We start from the raw sequence: 16,664 nt of genomic DNA, 5'->3' as shown, positions 1-16,664 counted from the left end.
AATTTCTCTCTCTTCACTGTCCCATCAAAGAGTCACGGGCCAGTTACAGCTTGGGTTAGATAGAGTGTAAAGCTCCCTCTACACTGTCCTATCAAACACTCCCAGGGCAGGTACAGCTCAGGTTAGATACACAGTAAGGCTCCCTCTACACTATCTCAGGTCAGTAACAGCATGGGTTACATACAGAGTAAAGCTCCCTCTACACTGTCCCATCAAACACTCCCAGGGCAGGTACAGCACGGGTTACAGGTTAAAGCTCCCTCTACGCTGTTTCACTGTATATTCCCAAGGCAGGTACAGCACATCAGTAAGACAAAGATCCTCCACCAGCCTGTCCTCGCCGCACAGCACTGCCCCCCAGACATCAAGATCTACGGCGCGGCCCTGGACAACGTCCCTTATCTCGGGAGTCTCCTATCAACAAGAGCAGGCATTGACGACGAGATCCAGCACCGCCTCCAGTACAGCCTTCGGCCGCCTGAGGAAAAGAGTGTTTGAAGACCAGGCCCTCAAAACTGTCACCAAGCTCATGGTCTACAGGGTCGTAGTAATACCCGCCCTCCTGTATGGCTCAGAGACGTGGACCATGTACAGTAGACACCTCAAGTGGCTGGAGATATACCACCAACGATGTCTCCAAGATCCTACAAATCCCCTGGGAGGACAGACGCACAAACATTAGCGTCCTCGTCCAGGTCAACATCCCCAGCATCGAAGCACTGACCACACTTGATTAGCTCCGCTGGGCAGGCCACCTAGTTCGCATGTAACCCCACTTTTTAAAAAAGGAGGGAGAGACAAAACAGGGAATTATAGACCGGTCAGCCTGACATCGGTAGTGGGTAAAATGATGGAATCAATTATTAAGGATGTCATAGCAGTGCATTTGGAAAGAGGTGACATGATAGGTCCAAGTCAGCATGGATTTGTGAAAGGGAAATCATGCTTGACAAATCTTCTGGAATTTTTTGAGGATGTTTCAAGTAGAGTGGACAAGGGAGAACCCGTGGATGTGGTATATTTGGACTTTCAGAAGGCTTTCGACAAGGTCCCACACAAGAGATTAATGTGCAAAGTTAAAGCACATGGGATTGGGGGTAGTGTGCTGACATGGATTGAGAACTGATTGTCAGACAGGAAGAAAAGAGTAGGAGTAAATGGGGACGTTTCAGAATGGCAGGCAGTGACTAGTGGGGTACCGCAAGGTTCTGTGCTGGGGCCCCAGCTGTTTACACTGTACATTAATGATTTAGACGAGGGGATTAAATGTAGTATCTCCAAATTTGCGGAGGACACTAAGTTGGGTGGCAGTGTGAGCCACGAGGAGGATGCTTTGAGGCTGCAGAGCAACTTGGATAGGTTAGGTGAGTGGGCAAATCCATGGCAGATGAAGTATAATGTGGATAAATGTGAGGTTATCCACTTTGGTGGTAAAAACAGAGAGACAGACTATTATCTGAATTGTGACAGATTAGGAAAAGGGGAGGTGCAACGAGACCCGAGTGTCATGGTACATCAGTCATTGAAGGTTGGCATGCAGGTACAGCAGGCGGTTAAGAAAGCAAATGGCATGTTGGCCTTCATAGCGAGGGGACTTGAGTACAGGGGCAGGGGGGTGTTGCTCCAGTTGTACAGGGCCTTGGGGAGGCCACACCTGGAGTATTGTGTACAGTTTTGGTCTCCTAACCTGAGGAAGGACATTCTTGCTATTGAGGGAGTGCAGTGAAGATTCACCAAACTGATTCCCGGGATGGTGGGACTGACCTATCAAGAAAGACTGGATCAACTGGGCTTGTATTCACTGGAGTTCAGAAGAATGAGAGGGAACCTCATAGAAACGTTTAAAATTCTGATGGGTTTAGACAGGTTAGATGCAGGAAGAATGTTTCCAATGGGGGAAGTCCAGAACCAGGGGTCACAGTCTAAGGATAAGGGGTAAGCCATTTAGGACCGAGATGAGGAGAAACTTCTTCACCCAGAGAGTGGTGAACCTGTGGAATTCTCTACCACAGAAAGTTGTTGAGGCCAATTCACTAAATATATTCAAAAGGGAGTTAGATGAAGTCCTTACTACTAGGGGGATCAAGGGGTATGGCGAGAAGGCAGGAATGGGGTACTGAAGTTGCATGTTCAGCCATGAACTCATTGAATGGCGGTGCAGGCTGGAAGGGCCGAATGGCCTACTCCTGCACCTATTTTCTATGTTTCTATGCTAGACACGAGATTCCCAAAGCAAGCGCTCTACCCGGAACTCGTCCACGGCAAACGAACCAATGGCGGGCAGAGGAAAGGTTACAAGGACACCCTCAAAGCCTCCCTGATAAAGTGCGACATCCCCACTGACACCTGGGTTTCCCTGGCTAAAGACCACCCGAAGTGGAGGAAGTGCATCCGGGAGGGCGCTGAGCTCCTCAAGTTTCGTAGCCGAGAGCATGCAGAAACCAAGCGCAGGCAGCGGAAAGAGTGTGCGGCAAACCAGGCTCCCTGCCCACTCTTCCCCTCAACCACTGTCTGTCCCGCCTGTGACAGAGACTGTGGTCCTCGTATTGGACTGTACAGCCACCTAAGAACCCATGCTAAGAGTGGAAGCAAGTCGTCCTCGATTCTGAGGGACTGCCCATGATGATGATGATGACAGCACAAATTAGATTCACAGTAAATCTCCCTCTATATTGCCCATTAAACAATCCTAGGGCAGGTACAGCACGGGTTAGATACAGACTAAATCTCCCTCTACATTGCCCGTAAACAGACCAAGGGCAGGTACAGCACGGGTTAGATCATCATGTCATCATCACAGGCAGTCCCTCGGAGTCGAGGATGAACTGCTTCCACACTAAAAATGAGTTCTCAGGTGACTGAAGCGTCCAATGCGGGACCTACAGTCCCTGTCACAGATGGGGCAGAGGGTGGTTGAAGAATGGGTGGGTGGGGTGCCTGGGTTGCCCTGCGCTCCTTCCACTGTCAACGCTTGGCTTCAGCTTGCTCTCGGCGAAGAAACTCGAGGTGTTCAGCGCCTTCCTAGATGCCAGTTACAGCGTGGGTTAGATACAGAGTAAAGCTCCCTCTCCACTGTCCCATCAAACACTCCTATGGCAGGTACAGCATGGGTTAGTTGCAGAGTAAAGCTCCCTCTACACTGTCCCATCAAACACTCCTAGGGCAGGTACAGCATGGGTTAGTTGCAGAGTAAAGCTCCCTCTACACTGTCCCAACAAACACTCCTAGGGCAGGTACAGCATGGGTTAGTTACAGAGTAAAGCTCCCTCTACACTGTCCCATCAAACACTCCTAGGGCAGGTACAGCATGGGTTAGTTGCAGAGTAAAGCTCCCTTTACACTGTCCCAACAAACACTCCTAGGGCAGGTACAGCACGGGTTAGGTACAGAGTAAAGCTCCCTCTACACTGTCCCAACAAACACTCCCAGGGCAGGTACAGCATAATTTAGATAAAGGGTAAATCTCTCTCTAAACAGCCCAGTGAAGCACTCTCGGGGGTTCCACCAGACATTCCCAGGCCAGGCACAACATGAGTTAGATACAGAGTAAAGCACCCTCTACACTGTCCCATCCAACACTCCCAGGTACAGCAAGTGATCAGGAAGGCAAATGGAATGTTGGCCTTTATTGCAAGGGGATGGAGTATAAAAGTAGGGAAGTCCTGCTACAACTGTAAGACCACACCGATAATACTGCGTACAGTTTTGGTCTCCTTATTTAAGGAGGGATATACTTGGAGGCAGTTCAGAGAAGGTTAGCGAGGTTGATTCCTGAGATGAAGGGGTTGTCATATGAAGAAAGGTTGAGCAGGTTCAGCCTATATGCATTGGAGTTGAGAAGAATGAGAGGTGATCTTTTTAAAACGTATAAGATTCTGAGAGGGCTTGACAGGGTAGATACAGAGAGGATGTTTCCCCTCGTGGGGGAATCGAGCACTAGGGGGCATAGTTTCAGAATAAGGGGTCGCTCATTTAAAAGGGAAATAAGGAGGAATTCCTTCTCTGAGGGTCATGAAGCTTTGGAATTCTCTGCCCCAGAGAGCTGTGGAGGCTGGATCATTGAATGTATTTAAGGTGGAAATAGACAGATTTTTGAAAGATAAGGGAGTGAAGGGTTATGAGGAGCGGGTGGGGAAGTGGAGTTGAGGCCAGGATCAGATCAGCCATGATCTTATTGAATGGCGGAGCAGGCTCGAGGAGCCAAGTGGCTGACTCCTGCTCCTACTTCTTATGAGACTGGCACCAGTACTGGAACAGGAGGGAGCTGTATCGTTGGGACAGGCTGGGACCAAGATCCGAGCGGAAAGGGTAATTAGGAAGGTAAAAGGACTTTACACTACTAGAAATCATAGTTTAAATATAAAAAAGGGATAAGAGCAGAGTTCACTCACAAACCGTGATATAGATTCTCCGGGTGAAGGGAATACTACAATAACTGAAGCAGTTGCAGTATGGGTGACAAATAAGAAAGGTGTTAAGTTAAACGGAGAGAGAAAGACAGCTTCAGGGCAGAGGGACAGGTTAGGGTCTCTTGCCCAAATAGAGTTTTATATACTAACGACAGAGTACAAGAAATAAATGGTGTGAATTGGAGGCTCAAACACAGCGTAGAGGGTACAACATGGTGGCCATTACTGAGACATGGCTGCAAGCTGGTCACGGTTGAGAGTTACATATTCCAGGTTATAAGGTCTTTAGAAAGGATAGGGAAACTGTAAGAGATGGGGGGAATATCTTTATTGATTAAAGGTACTATTGCAACATGAGAGAGAGAGGATATTGGTGCGGGGGAAGCACTCAGCGGATACTCTCTGGTTAGAATTGAGGAATAAGAGGGATTTGAGTGGTGGGAGAAAACACAAGGTGTCTCTTTATACAGAGGGTGTCCTTCTTACACCTGATTCAGGTTCAAGGGCTGGAGGTGAACACAGGGAAGGGAACAAGCAATGGGACAATGGGAAGAAACCACACCCAGGGGGCAATGTTTGGGAATTCCAGGGGCAGTGCAGACACACCCGGAAATATCCCGGGGCAGTGAAAGCCCACTGGGCCCCAGCACATGCTCGGGGAAATCCCCGGGAAAGGGCAAATTTAAACAGGTTTGCAGGCGTGATGCTCTATTCACACATGGAAGGTGGGAGAGATTACAGAGAATTTACAGCACAGAAACAGGCCATTCGGCCCAACTGGTCTATGTCAGTGTTTATGATCCACACAAGCCTCCTCCCACCCCACTTCATCTAACCCTATCAGCATAGCCTTTTATTCCTTTCTCCCTCTTGTGTTTATCTAGCTTCCCTTTAAACTATGCATCTATGCTACTTGCCTCAACTCCTCCACATTCTTAGCACTCTCTGCGTAAAGACATTTCTCCCGAGTTCCCTATTGGATTTATTAATGACTATCTTATATTTATGACCCCTAGTTTTGGATTCCCCCACAAGTGAAAACATCTTAAAGATCTCCATCAGGTCACCCCTCAGCCGTCTCCCAGCTTGTTCAGCCTTTCCTGATTATAATCTCTTGGTTCCGGTATCATCCTTGTGAATCTTTTGTTGCACTTTCCCCACTGTCTCTCTTGCCTTTTTGTGATACGGAGACCAGAGCTGTGCACAGTGTATCTGTGCAGTGCCCTTTTAAAATCTCCCGAGAGCTGAGTTTGCCTCCAGGTGTTATCGAATTAGTCACTTTGTATCCGGTGTGCTTGGGCAGATTGAGTGGATAAAACAGTGTTTGGCCTGTCGGTATTGCCGAGATTTTACAATGAACTGCAGGTGGAAGGAATGCGTCACAAGGTGAGCTTCTGCTTGTCAGGGGAGGGTTAACTAGAACTAGGAACTCACTAAAAGAAGCAGCTAAAAGGGCTGTGGGGCACATGCAAAGTACAGTAACTGAAAGTGATTAACAGACTGGGTTTTGTGTTTAGTGATCCCGGGCGTGTTACCCATACCGTCCCGGGATACCAAAGCTCTGGAAGGTATGGGAAGCTGGGACTTGTCCATGAGAGTAACCGAAGGTATCAAAACTGAAATAGTCTAGAGCTAGAAAGGAGAAAATGCCCAAAAATGGAAGAGTCAGTAAGAGGCATTAATTAGTCTCCTCTTATCTCGTGTTTGAAGGAAAGCTGATTTATTTGCCATTTGAACAGAATATTAAACTAGCCCAGCTATAAAAGTTATTAACATCAGCAGAAACAAACTCCAACTGCCAGAATGAACATGGTTCAGTCCTGGATGTGGTTAACAGCAGAATCCAACCCCTGCAGTCACATGTGAACTCACCGTTGGATCAGAAGGCGGGATGATCGAGTGAATCCCTTCGCACACACTGAGCAGGTGAACGGCCTCTCCCAGTGTGAACTCGCTGGTGGTTCCGCAGATCTTGTGACCTTTTGAAGTTCTTTTCACAGTCAGAACATTTAAACGGTCTATTATCACGGTGAACTCGCCTGTGTTCAGTGAGGTAGGATGACTGAGTGAATCCCTTCCGACACACAGAGCAGGTGAACAGCCTCTCCCCAGTGTGAACTCACTGGTGTCAGCATCATCATAGGCGGTTCCTCGAAACGAGGATGACTTGCTTCCATGCCAAAAAAAGGATGAGTTCACAGGTGTTTTAATGAAGCACCCGAACTACATCCTTAAGGTGGAAGATGCCTGTGCGTGGATTTTTTTAACGTGTGGTGGCTGTTGCACACCAGCCACAACATGGGCTTGACAGCTAGGTCTTGTTCCAGTGACAAGGATTACCCAAGACGACTGGAGACCAGCTCTGCTGCACGGACCTAGTATGCACACATATTGTAGTGTGGGCTGGTCCGTGCTGCCCCTGGCCCCGAACTCACTCCTCCCCTTGGGCCCTGATCACATCCCTCTACAGTCTCTTGCCACTCCTTCACCCCGACCTCGCCGCTCCTGCTGTATCTGCCCACGCTCCAATCACTGACCTGGACCTTGATGATGTCACTCTTCGCTGCCGTCGCCCTCCTGCACCAGCTCGCCATGCTCCTGGAGTTGTATGCCTCCACTGGTGTACAATGAGGGTTGATGACTGCCTGAAGCTCTTCCCACAGTGCGAGCACCTGAATGATCTTTTATCAGTGTGAATAAGCTGGTGTTTACTCAGCTCATCTGAGCATTTAAAAGCTCTTTCCCCAGTGTGAACTCGCTGGTATTTCCGCAAGGTGGATAACTGAGTGAATCTCTTCCCACACACGGGGCAGTTGAACAGCCTCTCCCCAGTGTGAGTGTGTTGGTGTGCAAGCAGATTATTTCTGCTTTTAAAGCTCTTCTCACAGTCAGAGCATTTAAAAAGTCTCTTATCAGTGTGAACTCACTTGTGTTCAGTGAGGTGAAATGGCCGAGTGAATTCCTTCTCACACACTGGGCAGGTGAACGGCCTCTCCCCAGTGTGACTGCGTCAATGAATTTCCAGATCAGACAGATAATTGAATCCCTTCCCACATTCCCACGGTTTCTCCGTGGTGCGGGTGTTCTTGTGTCTCTCCAGGTTGGACGATCAGTTGAAGCCTCGTCCACACACAGAACAAGTGTACAGTGTCTCCCCGCTGTGAATGGAACAATGTTTTTTCAGGCTGTGTAACTGGTTAAAGCTCTTTCCACAGTCAATGCACTGGAACACTCTCACTCGGGTGTGTGTGTCTCGGTGCTTTGTCAGTCACACTGATGTTTGAAATCTTTTCCCACAGACAGAACAGACAATCAATTGTCCTTTCACATTCAAAGGCCAATGATATTCAGGTCCTGGTGAATCGAGTGACTGTCAGATATTGACGTGATGTTTGGGTTAAGATTCCCGTCTGTAAATCCTCTCCTAACATCCTGTAAAAGGATTCTACAAAAGTCAGCACTGTAAGTACAGGACAGAAATTCAGAACAGACAATTCTAGTTGCTATGGAACATTCTTTCCTCTCTCGTTCCCCTCAAGCTGTAAATCCCTGTCCCACACACTCTCCCTCCTCCCTGTGCTGAAATCCAGACCCATCGCACATCTCCAACATTTCTTTCCTCCACTCCCAGTTTTCTCTCTCCCTCTGCTCTGGTTGGGTTCAGTTTTACACCTGCTGTGTGCAGAGTGAGAATAAAATCGATCAGTCAATGATTTTCTCTCTTGGTCACTGGAACCCTGAAGCCCCACCCACTCTACTGCTCCTGCACCAAGATGGCCGCGCATGCGCCGTGCTGCACGGGGAATCATTCTATCTTTCCTCCACCAAGATGCTGGCGCGTAACCCGGGCCTTTCACCGAGAAAAGGCCTCACAGCCGCCGTCTGGCAGAACACAGATCGGGCCGCTGGATCACATTTGAGCCCTTAGGCCGTTCTCCGGCTTTATAAACTGTGCGGCGCGGCTACCCGCAGTTTATTAATCTCCCAACCCTGCTCCCGCCAACCTTCTCTATTATAAATAAAAACAGGAAATACTCAGCAGGTCAGACAGCATCTGTGGAGAGAGAATCAGATTTAATAGACAGATCTTGTATAAACAACTTCTTAAACCTTCTTTTTAGATAATCCAAGTTAATCGGGGCATATCCCAAATTAAATGGAGCATTGTACCTGGACATCCAAAGGCCTTTGATAAAGTATTGCTTGAGAGACTTCTTTACAAACTAAGGTCAGTAGTTTACACGGTGAAACATCATCTTGATTAATTACTGTCGATGTGAAGCTAGGTTGCAAAGGGAGAATACTGAGTGGGTTACCCCAGGGGTCCATGCTGGAAATCCCTCCCGGTCTTGGTCGACAAAAGTGACCTTGACTCATAATCATAATATAAAAGTTAAATTTGGAGACGACACCAAGCTAGGAAAGAATGTGAATTCAGATGAGGCAACTAGGATCTTACAAAGGAAGTTTTCAAAGAATGAAATGGCAGATGAAACTCTATAGAAAACTCAGGGAAAAATAGAAATGTGTGTGAAAGAACTCGACAAGTGGGAAGAGTGTTAGTTGAGTCACCACTCATCAATCCTAAAAGGTGTGGCTCATCAATAAACAAAGGAAGTAGCATGTTGGATCATATTGTCAAATCAGTTCAGTTCCAATACCCAGAGGTAATGCCGAAGCTGCCTGGTCACATTGCACTTGGTATGCTGCATGTAGTCCTGGTCACCGGGATATTCTGGGAGCCATCCAGGTCTTACCGGCAATCCAGACGAAAGCAACAAGCTCCGATCCATGGTGTTAGAGGGAAGAGTTATGATGTACACAAGAGTGTAATCAGTCAAATACTGACATCGAGCCAAAGAAGGAGACATTAGGACAGGTGACCAAAAGCTTGGCCAAAGATCTAAGGGCCTCGGCAATTGAAGATACAGCCGGAAATGGTGGAGCGAGGGAAGTGGGAGTTGCACAAGAGGCCGGAGTTAGAGGAGCGCAGGGTCCCAGAGGGTTGCAAGGCTGGAGGATGAGAATTTTAAAGGCTGAAGCCACCAAAATAGAAAGCAGTCTCCCCAGAGAATGTGACTCAGTATTAATAGGAAGGATGTTACTTTAACTACTAAAGGTGCAGAAAGGTGTGACATTGTCCATGTGTCAGTCTGTGGCTCAGTTGGTAACACCTTCGCCTGAGTCAGAAGGGTTGTTGGTTTAAGTCCCACTCCAGAGATGTCAGCACAAAAATCTAGGCTGAGGGAGCGCTGCACTGTCGGAGGTGCTGATAAGACGTTAAACTGAAGTCCCATGTGCTTGCTCAGGTGGAGGTAAAAGATCTACTTCGAAGAAGAGCAGGGGAGTTATCAGAACATAAGAAATAGGAGCAGGAGTAGGCCGTACGGCCCCTCAGGCCTGCCCCACCATTCAACAAGATCATGGCTGATCCGATCATGGACTCAGCTCCACTTCCCTGCCCGCTCTCCATAACCCCTTATTCCCTTAACGTTTAAGAAATTGTCTATTTCTGTCTTAAATTTATTCACTGTCCCAGCTTCCACAGCTCTCTGAGGCAGCGAATTCCACAAATCCACAACCCTCTGAGAGAAGAAATTTCTCCTCATCTCAGTTTTAAATGGGCGGCCCCTTATTCTAAGATCATGTCCTCTAGTTCTAGTCTCCCCTATCAGTGGAAACATCCTCTCTGCATCCATCCTGTCAAGCCCCCTCATAATCTTATACGTTTCAATAAGATTACCTCACTGGAATTGAGAAGAATGAGAGGTGGAGACTCAACCTACTCAACCTTTCTTCATAAATCAACCCCCACATCTCCGGAATCAACCTAGTGAACCTTCTCTGAACTGCCTCCAAAGCAAGTATATCCCTGTGTCCTGGCCAAAACTTTGATTAGCCTGCTCCTATTTGTTATGTTTTTATGTTCTTATTCATCCATTAATCAACATCACTAAATAAACATTATCTGGCCATCATCACATTGCTGTTAATGGGATCTTGTTGTGCATAAAATGACTGCCGCATTTCTTACATTACAACTGTGACTACACTTCAAAAAGTACTTCCTTGGCTGTAAAGCATTTGGGACGTCCAGATGGCCATGAAAGGTGCTCTATAAATACAAGTCTTTCCTTCTCTAAATATCACAAACAGATGCATAGTGAGGGAAACCAATCTCTGTACCTTAAATTAACAGCAACATGGGACGAGGGAAATGAATGATCTTTAAACGCCTGGTCCACTTGGCATTGAGTGTCTGAAACTCAGAATAGGAACTCCAGGGAAACACAATGCAGAAAATGGCGGATGCTCTTACCCAGAGTGCTCCGTACATTGGAATACGCCCTATCTCCATCAGTAGGGGGGCAGCACGCAGGCTCTCGGGAAGGGCTGGTCCCTTGGGACCGCCTTCCTGCAGCAAGCATGCCTGGTGCGGCTCCGGGAGACTGAGCAGAGCGAACGCGGCCTCAGCAACACCAAGTGCGGGTCTCAGACCCCGAGTCAGAGCCGGCGGACGTGTGGCCAGGGCCCCGATACCAGGAAACCCTGGGACAGCGAGAGCCTCCCCCACACAAGGACAACAACAACTTGCATTTATACAGCAGGCCCAGCAATTCCGGGCCGCCACTATCGGGGTGGGCGCTGGATGTGGAAGTTGGTCCCGGGCCTCCTGTGTGGGTCTGTTTGAGCTGGAGTGGGGATGGAGGAGAAGCTGCTGGGTTTAACCCCCAGTATTTCTGGGCCCAGTGGGACCAACAATTCCCCATGTGGGACTGTCGGGGTGTTGGGTTCTGGGGGAGATTAGATTGTTAAACAGACACTGTCCACACAATATAAAAGAGTATTGTTTTAGGAACAAGTATTTCTGTCGAGACCTTTAGTCCATTTTACATATATACAGATTTTTTTAATTCATTCGATGTGGGCATTGCTAGCAAGGCCAGCATATATTGCCAATTCCCAGTTTCCCGTTGAGAAGGTGATGGTGAGCCACCACCTCGAACAGCTGCAGTCCATGTGCTGAACGTGCTCCCACAATGAATTTTTCGAGGAGGGTAGGTGAGGGCAGTGCGTATAATATAGTGTATGTGCATTTTAGCAAAGCTTTTGATAAGGTCCCACATGGCAGACTGGTCACGAAAGTAATAGCCCATGAGATCCAGGCAGACTGGTCACGAAAGTAATTGCCCATGGAATCCAGGGCGAAGTGGCAAGTTACGTGCAAAATTGGCTCAGAGGCAAGAAGCAAAGGATTATGGTTGATGGGTGTTTTTTTGACTGGACGGCTGTATCCAGTGGCGTTCCGCAGGGCTCAGTGCTGGATCCCTTGCTTTTTATGGTATATATCAATGACTTGCACTTGAATGTTGGAGGTATGATTAAGAAGTTTGCAGATGATACAAAAATAGGCTGTGTGGTTGATAATGAAGAAGAAAGCTGCGGATTGCAGGAAGATATCAATGTACTGGTCAGGTGGGCGGAACAGGAACCAATGGAATTCAATCCAGATACGTGTGAGGTAACGCATTTGGGGAGGTCTAACAAGGCAAGGGGATACACATTAAATGGTACGACACTGAAAAGTGTAAAGGAACAAAGGGACCTTGGAGTGCATGTCCACAGATTCCTGAAGGGAGCAGGCCAGGTAGATAAGGTGGTTAAAAAGACATATGGAATACTTACCTTTATTAATCGAAGCATGGAATACAAGAGCAAGGAGGTTATGCTTGAACTGTAAAAAATACTGGCTAGGCTGCAGCTGGAGTACTATGTGCAGTTCTGGTCACCACATTACAGGAAAGATGTAATTGCACTGGAAAGGTGCAGAGGAGATTTACAAGAATGTTGCGTAGACTGGAGAATTTTGGTTATGAGGAAAGATTGGAGATGCTGGGTCTGTTTTCTTTGGAACAAAGGAGGCTGAGGGGAGACCTGATTGAGGTGTATAAAATTATGAGGGGCCTGGATAGAGTCAATAGGAAGGACCTGTTTCCCTTGGCAGAGGGGTCAACAACCAGGGGGCACAGATTTAAAGTAATTGGGGGGAGGTATAGAGGAGATACGAGAGCAAATTTCTTTACTGGGGTCTGGAACTCGCTGCCTGAAAGGGTGGTAGAGGTAGAAACCTCACCACATTTAAAAAATAATTGGATGTGCACTTAAAGTGCCGTAACCTACAGGGCTATGGACCAAGAGCTGGAAAGTGGGATTAGGCTGGATAGCTCTTGTTTGGCCGGCATGGACACGATGGGCTGAAATGGCCTCCTTCCGTGCTGTAAATTTCTGTGATTCTATGAATGTCAGGAAAGGAGTTCCAGGACTTTCACCCAGTGACGATGAAGGAAAAACGATATATATCCATGTCAGGGTGGTGTGAGACAGAGAGGGGAACTTGGTGGTGATGGTTTTTCCATGCACCTGCTGTCCTGGTCCATCCATCTGGAGGTCGCAGGTTTTGGAGGTTCTGTCAAAGTTCTGGTAAAGTTGCAGATGTATAAAATCCCTCCATTTTGCCCCGCCCACCTCGCTCTCCCCTCCCATAGAGACCAGAGTCTTGTGTAGACCCAGACCGGGTGGTAGGTTCCCTTCCCTGAAGGACATTAGTGACCAGTAGGGTATTAATGACAATACAGCAGCTTTCATGGTCACTTTTTATTGATGCCAGCCGCACAAATAACCAGATTAGTTCAGCTCAATTTCACAACCTGCCTTTGTGTTTTTCTCTCTCACCCTCCCCTTTTCCTGTTTGTAATTCATTTTACAGTGTGTTAAAATGGGAGGATTTGTAGACTGGAAGCTCAAACCAAACATCACATCAAGATCTAATGGAGTCATTTGATTAATCAGGACCAGAATATCATCGGCATTTGAATATAGAAGCAGAAAGCACCGTTCACAGTGGGGGGAAAACTACGCGTGTTCTGTGTGTGGACAAGGCTTCAGCCGATCTTTCAATCTCGAAATACACAAGCGCAGTCACACCATGGAGAGGCCGTTCACCTGCTCCGTGTGTGGGAAGGGATTCACTCAGTCATCCCAACTGCTGATACACCAGCGAGTTCACACTGGGGAGAGGCCATTCATCTGCTCCACGTGTGGGAAGGGGTTCACTCGGTCATCCGACCTGCTGAAACATCAGCGAGTTCACACTGGGGAGAGACCATTCACCTGCTCTGAGTGTGGGAAGGGATTCACTCAGTCATCCACCCTGCTGACACACCAGCGAGTTCACACTGGGGAGAGGCCGTTTACCTGCTCTGAGTGTGGGAAGGGATTCACTCGGTCATCCAACCTGCTGACACATCATCAAGTCCACACCGGTGAGAAGCCGTTCACCTGCCCTGAGTGTGGAAAGGGATTCACTCAGTCTTCCACCCTGCTGAGACACCAGCGAGTTCACATTGGGGAGAGACCATTCACCTGCTCCGAGTGTGGGAAGGGATTCTCTAACTCATTCAACCTGCTAGCACACCAGCGAGTTCACACTGGGGAGAGGCCGTTCACCTGCTCTGAGTGTGGGATGGGATTTACTCGGTCATCACATCTGCTAAGACACCAGCGAGTTCACACTGGCGAGAGGCCGTTCACCTGCTCTATGTGTGGGAAGGTATTCACTCAGTCATTCACCTTGCTGAGACACCAGCGAGTTCACAAGTGATGCAAGATTTGGATTCTGCTTATTGCTGCTGTTAATCACATCCCGGACTGAATCGTGTTCATTCTGTCAGTTGGAGTTTTTTTCTGCTGATGTTAATAACCCCTATAACTGGGCTGGAGTTTAATATTTTGATATTTCAAATAACACAGTGTGGATATTTGATGTCTCCAAGATAAGAGGAGACTAATTGATGTCCTGTTACCGACTGCTCCATTTTTGGGCCTTTTCTCCTTTCTAACTCGAGATTATTTCAGTTCTCAGACCTTCAGTTACTCTCAGGGAAAAGTCCCACTTCCCCATACCTTCCAGAGTGCCTCTCCTAGCCTTGGTATCCAGCGAAGGTATCGGTAACACGCCCGGGATCACTGAACACAAAACCCAGTCTGTTAATCACTTTCAGCGACTGGGCTTAGCGTGTGTCCCACAGCATCTCTCACCTTCGATGTGTGAATAGAGCATCACGCCTGCAAACCTGGTTTCAATTTAAATTTGAATCAATTCAGGAAGTGTCTCCGTTTCTGTCTCTGTTTATATTACACTAGACCATGACTCTGTTTATATTACACTAGACCCTGTCTCATAGAAACACAGAAAATAGGTGCAGGAGTAGGCCATTCGGACCTTCGAGCCTGCACCACCATTCAATATGATCATGGCTGATCATGCAACTTCAGTACCCCATTCCTGCTTTCTCTCCATACCCCTTGATCCCTTTAGCCGTAAGAGCCACATCTAACTCTCTTTTGAATATATCTAATGAACTGGCCTCAACAACTTTCTGTGGTAGAGAATTCCACAGGTTCACAATTCTCTGAGTGAAGAAGTTTCTCCTCATCTCGGTCCTAAATGGCTTACTCCTTATCCTTAGACAGTGACCCCTGGTTCTGGACTTCCCCAACATCGGACACATTGTTCCTGCATCTAACCTGTCCAATCCCGTTAGAATTTTATATGTTTCTATGAGATCCCCTCTCATTCTTCTAAATTCCAGTGAATATAAGCCTAGTCGATCCAGTCTTTCTTCATATGTCAGTCCTGCCATCCCGGGAATCAGTTTGGTGAACCTTCGCTGCACTCTCTCAATAGCAAGAATGTCCTTCCTCAGATTAGGAGACCAAAACTGTGCACAATATTCCAGGTGAGGCCTCACCAAGGCCCTGAACAACTGTAGTAAGACCTCCCTGCTCCTATACTCAATTCCCCTAGCTATGAAGGCCAACATGCCATTTGCCGCCTTCACCACCTGCTGTACGTGTATGCCAACTTTCAATGACTGATGTACCATGACACCCAGGTCTCGTTGCACCTCCCCTTTTCGTAATCTGTCACCATTCAGATAATAGTCTGTCTTCATGTTTTTGCCACCAAAGTGGATAATCTCACATTTATCTACACTATACTACATCTGCCATGCATTTGCCCACTCACCTAATCTGTCCAAGTCACTCTGTAGCCTCTTAGCATCCTCCTCACAGCTCACACTGCCAGCCAGCTTAGTGTCATCTGCAAACTTGGAGATATTACATTCAATTCCTTCGTCTAAATCATTAATATATATTGTAAATAGCTGGGGTCCCAGCACTGAACCTTGTGGCACCGCACTAGTCACTACCTGCCATTCTGAAAAGGACCCGTTTATTCCTACTCTTCGGTTCCTGTCTGCCAACCAGTTCTCTACCCACGTCAATATATTACCCCCAATACCATGTGCTTTCATTTTTGCACACCAATCTCTTGTGTGGGGCCTTGTCAAAAGCCTTTTGAAATTTTAAATACACCACATCCACTGATTCTCCCTTGTCCACTCTACTAGTTACATCCTCAAAAAATTCTAGAAGATTTGTCAAGCATGATTTCCCTTTCATAAATGCATGCTGACTTGGACCGATCCTGTCACTGCTTTCCAAATGCGCTGCTTTTACATCTTTAATAATTGATTCCAACATTTTCCCCACTACCAATGTCAGGCTAACCGGTCTATAATTCCCTGTTTTCTCTCTCCCTCCTTTTAAAAAAAGTGGTGTTACATTAGCTACCCCCCCAATCCATTGGAACTGATCCAGAGTCTATAGAATGTTGGAAAATGACCACCGATGCATCCATTATTTCTAGGGCTACTTCCTTAAGTACTCTGGGATGCAGACTATCTGGCCCTGGGGATTTATCGGCCTTTAATCCCATCAATTTCCCTAACACAATTTCCTGACTAATAAGGATTTCCTTCAGTTCCTCCTTCTTGCTAGACCCTCGGTCCCCTAGTATTTCCGGAATGTTGGTTTGTGTCTTCCTTAATGAAGACACAACCAAAGTATTTGTTCAACTGGTCTGCCAATTCTTTGTTCCCCATTATAAATTCACCTTATTCTGACTGTAAGGGACCTACATTTGTCTTCACTTATCTTTTTCTCTTCACATATCTATCGATGCTTTTGCAATCAGTTTTTATGTTCCCTGCAAGCTTACTCTCATGCTCTATTTTACCCCTCCTAATTAAATCCTTTGTCCTCCTCTGCTGAATTCTAAATTTCTCCCAGTCCTCAGGTTTGCTGCTTTTTCTGGCCAATTTATATGCCTCTTCCTTGGATTTAACACTA

The 16,664-nt window shown here is 47.2% G+C and overlaps 1 protein-coding gene across 6 annotated transcripts in view; it reads left to right on the top strand.

Annotated features, from left to right (window-relative positions):
• Positions 1 to 16,664, top strand: part of LOC139273631 (zinc finger protein 239-like) — a 75,219-nt gene that overhangs the window by 8,077 nt on the left and 50,478 nt on the right. For 4 of the 6 annotated variants that reach the window (XM_070890615.1, XM_070890617.1, XM_070890613.1 and 1 more), the window contains exons 2-4: positions 7,709 to 7,871; positions 8,531 to 8,637; positions 13,177 to 14,019. In XM_070890615.1, coding sequence (XP_070746716.1) covers positions 13,396 to 14,019 — 624 coding nt within the window. In that variant the 5' untranslated portion in view covers positions 7,709 to 7,871; positions 8,531 to 8,637; positions 13,177 to 13,395. The remainder of the gene's footprint in view (positions 1 to 7,708; positions 7,872 to 8,530; positions 8,638 to 13,176; positions 14,020 to 16,664) is intronic. The other 2 variants (XR_011595262.1, XM_070890618.1) reach the window with 2 other exon arrangements.

The sequence above is a fragment of the Pristiophorus japonicus genome, chromosome 9 (assembly GCF_044704955.1).
Source record: "Pristiophorus japonicus isolate sPriJap1 chromosome 9, sPriJap1.hap1, whole genome shotgun sequence".
Taxonomy (NCBI): Eukaryota; Metazoa; Chordata; class Chondrichthyes; family Pristiophoridae; genus Pristiophorus; species Pristiophorus japonicus.
The sequence above is the reverse complement of the archived record's forward strand: the minus strand, read 5'-3'. Positions and strand labels throughout refer to the sequence as shown.